Raw genomic sequence first — 12,382 nt, 5'->3', positions numbered from 1 at the left:
TTTTCAGATTTTAAGGGCTTCTCCTACCATAGGTATAATATTAAACTATTACAAATATAGTCGCCGGTTTCTACCGGCGACTAATAATAACTTATGTTTCTCAGATTGTTCAGAGCATGGCCCTGACGCCAAACTATGCATCAAGGGTTTTCCTAGTATATGATAAAATCTTCCAAAACCTCTACATTTGAACACTTAAGGCTAAAGTTTAGATATTTGCCATACATCATCTATAGACAACCCTTACAAGGTTGCTGAAATCATGGCCTTCTGATCATCATCGAGTTGCCCAGTGGTAGGGGTTATAGGTTTTCCTGATAATCATAATGATTGTAAAAATACAAACGCAGGTGCTAGAGGTTAAATGTCTGGCATGAAACATCATCTTACGGATCTCTACCAAGAATGTACAAATAATTACCCGGGGTTGACTGGCCCTGTCCCAGGGTCATGGGTTTTCCTTGTGTCATAGTTCTTAGAGCAACGTCGTAAATATCATGAATGATATTATAATTGAAAAGTCACTTTCCATAGATTATTACTAATTTAGTTCTAAGCAGCCGTATACAGGCCCTAGTTAATTTCTTTTAATTTGATATACTAATAATATATTGGTTAATTTACTTACCATGGTGTTAGTTTCGGGTATAGATGTTCACAAATCTGCGTCATAATGCACAATTCCTGCGTTATATTCACAGTCCTGGGTTTCTGGATATACCGGGAGGATACAGGAAATAACCTTTTATGCCCCCCCCCCCACATTTCGAAGAAGAGGGGAAGAGGGGGTATATTTTGCTAATTTCGGTCGCTCGGTCTGTCTGTCTGTCCGTCGGTAGACCACATGGTCCCCGCTGATTATCTTAAAAACTATTTATCACAAAGTCTTCATATTTCACATATTGATTGCTCATAACTAGTTACTGACCTCTATTGATTGAAGGATTACTAGGTCAAAGGTCAAGGTCACAGGGACCTTAAATATCAAAATAATTTCTGTTTATTATCTTGAAAATCCTTTATCACAAAGTCTTCATATTTCACATGTTGATTAGTCATATGTAGTAGATGACCCTATTGATTTTGGGGTCACTAGTATAAAGGTTAAGGTCAAAGGGGCCTTAAATTTCAGAATGGTTTCCGCTAATTATCTTGAAAACTGTTTGTCACAAAGTCTGAAGTTTGAAAAAGTTTGAAAAGTCTTTATATTTCACATATTGATAGGTCATAACTAGTAGATGACCCCTATCAATTTTGGGGTCTTTAGGTCAAAGGTCACGGTCAGAGGGACCTTAAATCTCAGAATGATTTCGTCTCATTATCTTCAAAACTACTTTTATCAAATTTTTGTGTTTCACATTTTATTTGATCATTTATAGTTGATGACACCCTGAGGTCACTAGGTCAATGGTCAAGGTCACAATAACCTTTAATGTTAAAATGTCCACAGAAGATGCTCACAATTACATTTATATGATAATATATATTTTATTTCAGCTACCCTCCAACTTAGCTTATGATAGCAGCTTCTGATAGCTTTCATTCAGTTTCAGGTCATATATTGGCCATTATTTTTATTTTTCCATAACTGAACACTTCCATGTACCCATTTATGACATGTCTATAACAAAATTACCAATAGTATGAGTCAAGGGCGAGAAAGGGGGTATATATGTCGTTCGATATTTCTTGTTCTTATTTTTTATTGAATGAAATTCCTATCGAAGCACGTTCGTGAAAATTACTTACATTTATTAGCTTCAAATAAAGCTTTTGTCAAGCTGGATCCATCACCTGTTTATTCTATGTAAGGGGAAATTAATCCTTATGCAGATGTTAGATTATATACATTTTAACTACATGTATTCTCTTACGGTAGCTTAAATTTGCCTTGTTCAGCTCAAGAAATATCAAGTAGATCCAAAATAAAAGAACATTCTGTGTTTCTTTATCGTGTGAAACATGTACTAAAGTTTCATAAATCTGAATAAAAACCTCAAAACCGATTTCTAGCTGTGTATAGCTCAAGACGAACGGATGCGTAGACGGACGCAAATACAGATCTTTGAGGACAAACCAACTCTTTGGAAGGGGGGTAACTGTTTACGCTATGCAGCATTTATTTCTAATCTGTTACAATGATTGTTCATATAAATTGAACCAGACCATTTCCCCTGAATTTTTATGAATGAAAAAGAAAGTGTATGAAATTTCTCGTTCTATATTCCTTCAATTAACTATTCTAAATAGATTGACCTTGATTGCATGTAAAAATATCAAATTTCTAAGATTGACGTCGAATTTTAACAGCGGATTTAACTGATTCGTATCAAAGCAATGTCAATCGGTCTGCGGTTTTATTTTTGTACATGAAAAGCAAATTTAGACACGAGTACTTGCCGCTAGTTGAGTATGATATTTGAAACAAAATCATAGTAAGTTTAAAAGGTTTAACTAAAGGGCAAATTCACTGAGATATTTTGTGTTGGAAAGAAACAAAACGGTCTTGAAAGATAAAATCAAAGTGAAAAGGATCTAACAATTGTCAAGCGGGTTTTCAATGGGCACAATTACGTCAAAATAACTAAAAGAAACTAAAATTCCAAGTAAGGAAAGACATTTAAATAAAAAATATTTGATTCAATTACAAATGGATTAGTGAATATGTCATCCAGTATTTTGTTGATATAAATAGAAATGAAACGCTAGCTTCAGCACGTGCTGTACATCTGATTAAATGGCGCGAGTTAGACGGAACTTGAACTCGTCAAAATCTAAGAAATCACAGTATTCATATGGAGCCGAGACAGACATTGGCATTCAAGATGTATATGACCGACCTTTCCAGTGTCCAACCCATTCTACATGCAATGTGAACCTGTACTGCTGTTTCTGTGAGAAGCCTGTCTGTGAAAAATGCAAAACCACTGCGCATGCGCGTCACAGCACCGAAATTAAAGGGCGAAATGCGTTGATTCGCGCGGCAAAATACAAACGGAAAATCATTCAGAAAATGTTGGACACTCGAAAAAGCTTAGTTATTCCCAGAATCAAGGCAATAATAATAGAAATATGTGAGAGCAAAACTAGGTTACACGACCGTGTGGAGAATGCGAGGAGACGCTACGAGAGTTATGCCAGTAAACACAGGGACAAACTCTTCACATCGGAGGAAGAGTTTGAAGGCGGACTCATTGCCAGGTCAAAAAGATATTATGACACAATGGACGAGAAATTGTCATTTCTAAAGGAGCAACTGTTTGATGTTGAGACGGGTCTTCATCTTATTCAAGGTCAGCTGGATTCAGCTTGTCACGCGGAACTTCTGCTGATTTTTAATTCACTACGCACAAGTGTCGAGACGTTGCACGAGCCAAAATGGCCGCGTGAAGAAATACTAGTAACGATAAAACTTGAAACAGTTCCGGTATTTGGTGCTGTGCAGTTGCATACAGAAAATCTTTACGATAAAAACTGTACCGTGTCCTTTGATCACGAAATAATTGAACCAGTAATATATTCTAGAATGTTTGACACCAGGTTAGCCATTCCGAAAAAAGCATTTGATGACGAGCTTGCAAAAGTGTCTTTGTCGTCTGCTTCACAACTGTACGCCTCATTTGGTGAATACATTCTCGTTTATACTCTAGACAGCAGACGAAACAATAAAGGACGCTGTAATATTCATTTTACCACCATTATGACCGTTAGGGACAACATTATTGATATTTCAAATGATCAATATGGCCTTCTGTTTTACTTAACTCAGAAATCGGTTAATTCTGTTACAATGCATGGGAAATTTTTGAAATGTTTCTCTGTCACTGAGACACCGAGTGCCATTTGCGTAACCAAGGACGGTAACTCTGATATATATGTCGCTTTTCATGACGCCGGAAAGATAATGAAATATGACAGGCACGGTTCAATTTTGATGGAACTTATTCATCCTGATCCAAAGATGGTTTACCGAGCAAGGCATTTGACCTTGAACTATATTGGGGACATTTTCTTCTCAGACGATATCTCAAATGTCACTATCTTAGATAGTAATGGTATTTGGAAAGGGGCTATAAATCGTGACGTCACGACCTCGTCAAAATGTGGACCTTTTCGTCCGACTGGAATCGCGTGTTCAAATCAACGTCACGTCTTTATCCTTGACGGCAATGTAACACCAAATGTGCACATTTTCAGTGAAGAAGGAAAATACTTACAAACTGCAGTGTTTAAGAACCTTAAAGACGCGTACGTTTTGAATATCGATCGGTCAGGTGACCTTTGGGTAGCCTTTAAAGATGGTCGTCTGCGTGTTTATAGACCTAATCTTATGAAGGATTTGAACAAACCTATCAGCTAGTATGATGGCAGTCTCTGTTGGAACAAAATAGTTGCCACTGGAGGCAGAAGTTAATCATAGTTAAATCAATACAATACAAATACAATTAAAAGAGTATACACTATCAATTACCACAAGAAACATTTATGATATATGTAACAAAAACTTACAATTAAAGTTATTAAGAAGTTCACATTTATATGTACCTCCGAATAAAACACAAATAAAGCTCATCTCAACTGTTATTTAGTTAATAATTATTTTATTGAATCTCAGAAAACAGTACAACATTGGAAAGAAAAATGATTAATAGGAAAATAGGTTATAGTATCAATAATTAAATTTTATTTTTCAATTATTTGTTCGTCTATAAACTGACAGGAAATAAAATTTTAAGAAAATATTTTTGTTGTACATTGTTTATATTCCTATTTGAATGAACACACCAAAAAGATAACTGTTTCACATTGTACTGTAAGGAAACTAAAATTTATTGATACAACATATTCCCAACTCAAATGGAACTTTCTACATGTAATGCAAAAACTCGACGACTAAAGTTACATTTTTTAACATATTTCTAATCTGATTTTGTCCAGCTTACAATTTTGGGACTGACCATTTTAAATTTTGGCGGTACTAGAGCTACGGCTGCACAGATTTACATGTCTTCCTAGCTCGTTTTACTGTCAGGTAAGGGAAGTATACTTTTCGGCCCTTTCCGTCAAACGTCGGATCGATAGGCGTGACAGAAGCATTTTGTGACGTATGGTATTTACTGTTAGTCGTATAATGGCTAGTAACTTTTTTTTAAATGCTGTAAACTTATTGTTTATTTCAGGTCATATTTACAAAGTAAACATGATTGTAATTTTTTGTTGAAATGAAAAACTTCATTTCATATGAAATTTCGATATAATAAAATTAGCATCTCTGAAAGTAGGCTGCTTAAATAATTGACATTCTCTCAAACGTAAATGTATAAAGAAGAACCTGTACATGTGTAAAATTTCAAACCCTAAAGTGAACAGAATCACGCTATATATGTAAACATGCATAGATACCCTAAACAAATAACTTTGAACAATATAAACTAATAAGCTATGTCATTCCATGTGCGTCAAAGGCTTTGACAAAATCGTCTTTAAATTGCTTTAACTTGTCAGCAACATCCCCAGGAAAGACATCTGTAATAAGCGACAACGTTTTATCCCAATGATTGCCCGTGAGAGGGTCGAGGTACACATGCGCGTCCACGTGCGACTTGAAGTTCGTCCACGAGCCACTGAACGCCCGGTCAACTCTATCTCTGAACGTTTGCCGACGTAATTTGTTTTGTTTTATGTTTGTCATGTGGAGTTGAATAGAGACTACACGCTGGTCAAGATACCAATTTTCATTGACGCCTTTCGCCACGTTTTTCGTAGTTACGTTTCTTCCATAGTATTTAAGTAGCCAGGAATTGACATAGACAAAATATGGTTGATTTTCTGGTAGAGGTGTTAGATTCATCACTTGTATCCAATTTTGTGCGCTCATTCCGATTGACGTCATTGGCTGCATTCTTACCGTTTTGTCTTTCCAACGAAAAGAACCACAGCAATCCGCATTCAAAATGAAAATTTCGTTTCCACGAACTTTATCGTAAAACTCGCCTTTTAACGGTACGATGTCTATATCTGACGTCATAACAATGTCGTCAGGATTTAACCAATCGGCGAATGCGACCACGAACGATCTCGACACTTGGGCATACGATACTGGATTGTGTGTAACGGGCATCATAATAAAACGCGCGGTATTGTCTATATCAAGAGTCGTCTGCTTCACTATATTAAGAATAGAAGAATTTTTCCATTGTTCAATTTCTCCAGTAATAATTATCATCGTATGCCAGCCAATGCGTTTCCAGGCAGCTACTGTTAATGGAAGGCAAAATATATAACCTTTTGACATTTTTGGCGTCACTGCAATAGAAATAACTGCCCATCGCCACGGCGATGATGGCGTAAAGGTGCCGTTTGTCGTCTGCTTTTTCAAAGTAAATGGCATATAGACTAGAGTCGAATTTTTAGTTTGCGAAGTCTTTTCTTCAAGAACAAGAGGATCTTTTGTTAGGTTTATTCGAGGTAAGGTGAAACTTCTGCCTGAGCTGAGATAAAACATTCCACCAGCTAAAATCGTAAGAATTCCCACTACTTTTAATATCCTTTTACCCTCCATTTCTTTTCTTATGCAGATAAAATCTATTATTTAACAAAACAACATGAATGTTTTCGCTTCCCCTTTCGTCATTGTTTTCCACTCCTAAACTGCCACCACTCGTTTTTAATTAAAATCCAAAAGTCCTGAAACACAAGTTAATCACATATTATTTTACAATAGGTCTACAGGTGCGTACATGATTTTTTAACAATAAAATCTTTCAATATTTCTATTTTTGGACTAACTATATCTATTCTATAGGCTTTATTTCTACCCATACAATTCAACCTTTACTATACGAGTTATCAGCTATATCAACGCATAGCCCGCATTAAAAAATGAATAGGAAGAGGGCTCGAATTACAAACGCTATATAAATGATTGTGCGTTCAGAAGTGGATCACCGATTTATAGTTATATAAATTGAAACGTATTGATCTAATACAAATATTTAAAACAGAATTAAGCACTCATTCAGGGGTTTTTTTTTCATGAAAATTAAATAGATTTACATGTTTGTAATTTTGAAAATGAGAAATAAGTACTGCATGGCATAGAACATTTGTTGTATAAGACTTAGTATTGTTTACGGCGTTTATTTATAATGTTGTAAATACTGTTCTGCCATAAATGGGTTACTGATACCAGAGATGTAGTTCTGGCTTCCATAACTTTATATGTCGCTTTTATTTTGACGTTGCGACAGTAAAGCAGAACTATAAAACCTGTTCGCTGAAGTATCTTTAGCTACCAGAGATGTAGATGACATGTAGATTCTATGTATTCGCTGATACCTAGGTCGTAATAACAAATTTGACATTTTAAACAAGTAACATGCTACCCAACAGGTACAGTCTTTGTTGAAAAGCTCTGATGTCACCCCGTCAAAAAAGTTAACATTTGTGCCAAGTGATATATCAAAATCATGCAATGCACGAAAGTGTTTTACTCCGACAAGGTTTCTCTCCTGACCTCCAAGTCTGACCTTGATCTCTGACTTTTGAGACCATGGTGTTTGCGCTCGATACTATGTCCTACAATGGTGATTCTAGAATGCATATAAAAAGATTTATATCAAACAAAACTAGGTAACTGCTGTCTGTTGTTTTGTTCACAAACATTCATATCATCACACTCATGTCTCGATAATGTACAGATTTGGTTGCTTTTTTATTACATCAAGACATACGTTATGTCTTTTGTAACTTTCAATCTTGGAAAAAGATTTATATACTTACTGGTACCCTAGATATTCTGCAGCCTGATTATCTAAATAAGCTAACGTTACAGAACGTAATGTCTCCTCATTTGTTCCTGATATAAAGTAAAACAAGTATATGCTTAGTTATTTCTGTATTTCATCATACAATTCATTACTGCAATCGTATAATAGTTTGCAGTTTTTGGAATGTTATATATATACATAATTTTAAGAAAAATGATACAATATAGGTATGTAGATAGAGTAAAAATGATTTCATGTTTGATATGTATATGATAAATGACATATTGCCCTGTAAGTAAAAAAAACAACAACATTATATACAAAAAAATATACAGGATTAGAAATGTACAAAATCTACATTACAAAAATACAGAACTGATTCACAATTGCTTTCATTGAGAAATCATTTTTCTGACACATTCATTGAATTCAGTCAAACTAGTTTTTGGAATTGTTTTGCCTCTGTGACTCATCATAGCATGTCCTTTTCCCAAATCAAATACTGAAATTCCTGTATATTAATATCCGTTGGGAAAAAAGAAAGATAAGCTATCTTGCAAGATTATCCCACAAAGACAGTTACTTCCCCTTTTCCCAAAATCAAAACAGTAGTAGCTTGTACAATGTATTTGGGAATTGGAAAGATTAACCATCTATAAGATGGATGTTTTTCCTTTCCTAAACCAAATATAGACTCAGTGTTAGAAATATATACATGTATAACAAAAGTATGAATTATCTTTTGACCTAGAGCATGTAGAGAGTGAGACCAAAAAACCAGTATTTGAATTAAGGGAAAAACCTCAGTACATTTTTTTGAGGAATGGTCTCTAATAAAGAGCTGATTTAACATAATAAAATCAGTTCAAATAACTCAAATGGTAAACTAAAATGATAACCTTTATATTACTGGTTCTCTATAAGGCATTATAATCCAGAGACACTTTTGTGTTTCAATGAAAACGTCTAAACTTAAGACTCCTAAATTATGACTCTTTTAATTTCTGAATAGCAATAGATATGAGCAATAACATATTGTGAATAAAAAGGTCTGTCATTGTATTTCTTAACTTTTCTCAGGAAAATGAATTTAATTACAGTCTACAGTCGGTGACTTAAGGTAAAAACATTTATCAAAGTGGTCATAAGTTAGTCCTGAAGTTGGATTTATATCCTTGGACTTAGGATACACTATAGACCTTACATGAAACGCAGCCCTTTTAGTGTGGTCTTTAAAGCAAGTTTGTCTATCATTAATTTATTATAATGTCTTCATTTAAATCCGTAAAAATAGTTCCACTGTTATTCAAATAATACAAATTACATGTAAATACTGTACAAAAAATGATTCATTATGTCTGTACAATTTTAATATGAAATAATCAATTTCAATTTTAATACACAGATAAATGTCACACTCTCCTAACCACTCTCAAAAAATCATCACAATGAATTATTATGCATTATTATCAACTTAAACCTAACTCCTCAGTTTAAAATAATTTAAAATCTGTAAAAGTTAACATGCATGGTTATGTGATATATGGTGATAAATTCTGCAAAATTTGTCATTAATTGTATATTATACGATAATTAATTCTTGAACTGTGAATATTTTCATTTTTCTTAAAATCTTACTACATTTATTTCAAAGTTTTTTTTTTCTTGAAATATTTTGGCTCATCTGGAGACATGAAGCTTTAAATACAAATATACCTGGTACAGATGACACTGTATTTAAATATGTGGCAGATGTTTTGTCATCAAAGTATTGTACATGCTTGTTTTTATAAACTTTACAAATACATGTGTACAAAAAATATACTTTCTAATTTTCTTGTTAATGTTTGTACATGACCTCTGAAAATTAAATTCAGGATTCAAGCTACATGTAGTCTCAAATGGGTAATAAAATGGTCTTCTCCCTTCTAACAAAAATTAAGTGATGTTTTCACGGAAATATGGGTTTTAAATTGTATAAATTTTTAAATTTTGAATCAATATTGAAATGGCTGTATGTTGGGAATCATGGATGATATTGATATCACAATTTTTAATTACAGCCTTACATATTAATTTACATGTGAATAAAGTTAAGTAACAAACTGTATGGCACACCAGCATTATAACATGTATAACAGACTGTGTTCAATGTTAGTTTCATTGTCTTACAGTCTACCTTAAGGTTTTAAGTAAAATATGTTATTGTTTGAAAAATATGTTAAGGCTTTTAGCTAATCACGAAGAAAGCATTTCAACAGAGATTTAACTTGTGACATAGGCACACCTGTAGGTGTTTAAAACATTTTATTTCTTAATCTTATTCAAGTGTCTAACTTTGACTTAGAAATTTTCAAATTTAGCTATTCTGAATGGGCAAGTAAAATAATGCAAAGACTAAAGTACAAAAAAAAAATTTGTGGTGTTATGCCAGCATAAAAAAAATAGTTTCAAAAAAAAAAAATTATTCATCTTTGCCAGTACATACCCCCCCCCCCCATTGTACATCCCTCATCTTCGACCATATGCAATACATTAATAGCATTCTTTTATATCAGAATGTAAATAATATATTTAATAAATATAAAACTCACCATCCAAGAAGTTTAACAATAAAGTATTCCTATTCTTGCAGTTTGAAGGGATTTTACGCCTATTAAATTGATTTGAATAAAACATTATGATTAAAAGTAACAGAGAGACATTATAGGGTATAAAATAAACCTGTCACTTCACAGCTTGTAACACACCATCTGTTGCATTCATTAAAGGGATGAAAATGTTTCAAAATGTCAATATAACAACATGCAGTAACTACAAAAACCTCAACAACATGGACTTAAAGAAAAAAACTAACAAACCGCAAGAAAAAAGTTAAGGACAAGTTTTATAACTTATGAAAATTTACTTGTCAGACGAAAAAAAAATAAAATTATAAAACAAAACAAATATAGAAAAAAAAATGAAACCTTAAAAAAACATGTTTGAATATTCAAACAAAATATCTAAAATCATGAACATTTTTGTAAGTTTTACTTTTTATTATATACTTTTAAATGAAATATTGAGAAATATTGATGAAATAAAATGCGTATTTTCATTTTCCGTATTTTCACTGTAAAAATTTATTTTTTCACTGCAGTGAAACATATTTTCCGTATTTTCACTGGTGTCTTGCCGGACTACTTTCTTTTAAATTCTGCCAGTGCTCAAAATTTAAGGCAACGTCTTTCAAATTTTTATGTCCAGAAAGAGAAAAATGCATATAATAAACAGAAAATTCAAGTTTTTTATATAAATACATGATTTATTTTCATCGAGTGGTATGAAAATAAATATTTCATGAGTGGCAGTAGCCACGAGTGAAATACACTACCCTCCATAATTAAGTATACACTTATGAATAATATGCTTTTTGTCAAATTTTGGGCTAATAGCTAACATTATTTCAATTGTTTTGTCTTCATTCTGTAATGCAAGTAATCTTTATTAAAAGGGAGAGAATAAAAACACACCGTTCCACCGTTTTCAGACAAATTATGCGTTGATTTAAATTTGAGGCAATTCTTTTCAATTCACCAAGTTTTTTTAAAGTGAGATTTGTCAAAAAAATTCAATCCAAATCATACAATCAACATGATCAATGCGTGAAATGACAATAGTATAACATTTTTGGACAAAAATCATCAATAAAACACAACAATAAAATGGTTCGTTTGACAGAAGAACAGCGGGTAGAATGTCTGGTCCGTCACCAACATGGAGAGAGCGTCACTGCCATCGCAAGAGTCCTTGGAGTTTTCAGGTAAGCGTCTTTTCTTAAATTTTAACTCTTTATATGACTTTACCAATTAAAATGTATGTCTTGACCAAATTTTATAGAAATGGACCTGATATTTGTCTTAATATTTCTTACAGGAAGACAGTTTACAAGACATTGGAGCGCAAGGAAGAGACAGGACGACTGGCCGAAAGACCTCGTTCAGGGCACCCTAGACTTTCATATATGAGAGATGATAGAGCCATCATTAGACTCAGTCTCAGAGATCGTCGGGAGACTGTGCCTTTCCTCAGATATTCATGGGAGAACTAAGGAGTCTCATCGAGCCTCACCACAGAAAGGCGTAGATTACAGGATGCTGGTTTACATGGACGGAAGGCAGTCAGGAAGCCTCTGTTGACCCCAGTTCACTGCCAGAAGCGCATTGCCTTTGCTCAGGAGCATGTTGATTGGACTTGGGTTGACTGGAGTGCTGTTCTTTGGACAGATGAGTCCAGATTCACTCTGTTCCAAAATGATGGAAATGTGTTTGTCCAGGGCGAGGTTTTGAAAGGCTTCACAATGACTGTGTTGTGCCAACAGTGAAGTTTGGGGGTGGTGGAGTGACTGTGTGGGGTGCAATGTCATACAGAGGCCCAGGTTTTCTCCATACTATTCACGGTAACTTGAATGCACATGGATACATTGACATTTTGAGCAATGTTGCAATCCCCTCTGCCCACTACCTTGGATATGGCGACTCCTACTTCTTCCAAGATGATGGGGCTCCATGTCACAGGGCCAGAATAGTCAATGTCTGGAAGCAGGAGCATGACCACAAAGCCCTGACTTT

At 34.0% G+C, this 12,382-nt stretch overlaps 2 protein-coding genes across 2 annotated transcripts; one reads left to right on the top strand and one right to left on the bottom strand.

Annotated features, from left to right (window-relative positions):
• The first annotated feature begins 2,076 nt into the window (after positions 1-2,076).
• On the top strand, positions 2,077-4,732 carry LOC132749049 (uncharacterized). Its single transcript, XM_060738725.1, has one exon. The coding sequence runs from the start codon at positions 2,738-2,740 to the stop codon at positions 4,358-4,360; it is 1,623 nt and encodes a 540-aa protein (XP_060594708.1). The 5' UTR covers positions 2,077-2,737; the 3' UTR covers positions 4,361-4,732.
• A 197-nt stretch (positions 4,733-4,929) lies between these two features.
• LOC132749050 (uncharacterized) lies at positions 4,930-11,133 on the bottom strand. The gene is made up of 2 exons (XM_060738726.1): positions 10,364-11,133; positions 4,930-6,687 (listed from the first exon to the last, which is right to left on the bottom strand). The coding sequence occupies exon 2, from the start codon at positions 6,560-6,562 to the stop codon at positions 5,441-5,443; it is 1,122 nt and encodes a 373-aa protein (XP_060594709.1). The 5' UTR covers positions 6,563-6,687; positions 10,364-11,133; the 3' UTR covers positions 4,930-5,440.
• Between the last annotated feature and the right edge of the window lie 1,249 nt (positions 11,134-12,382).

The sequence above is a fragment of the Ruditapes philippinarum genome, unplaced genomic scaffold (assembly GCF_026571515.1).
Source record: "Ruditapes philippinarum isolate M1 unplaced genomic scaffold, ASM2657151v2 ctg3721_1_1_1_1, whole genome shotgun sequence".
Taxonomy (NCBI): domain Eukaryota; kingdom Metazoa; phylum Mollusca; class Bivalvia; order Venerida; family Veneridae; genus Ruditapes; species Ruditapes philippinarum.
The sequence above is the reverse complement of the archived record's forward strand: the minus strand, read 5'-3'. Positions and strand labels throughout refer to the sequence as shown.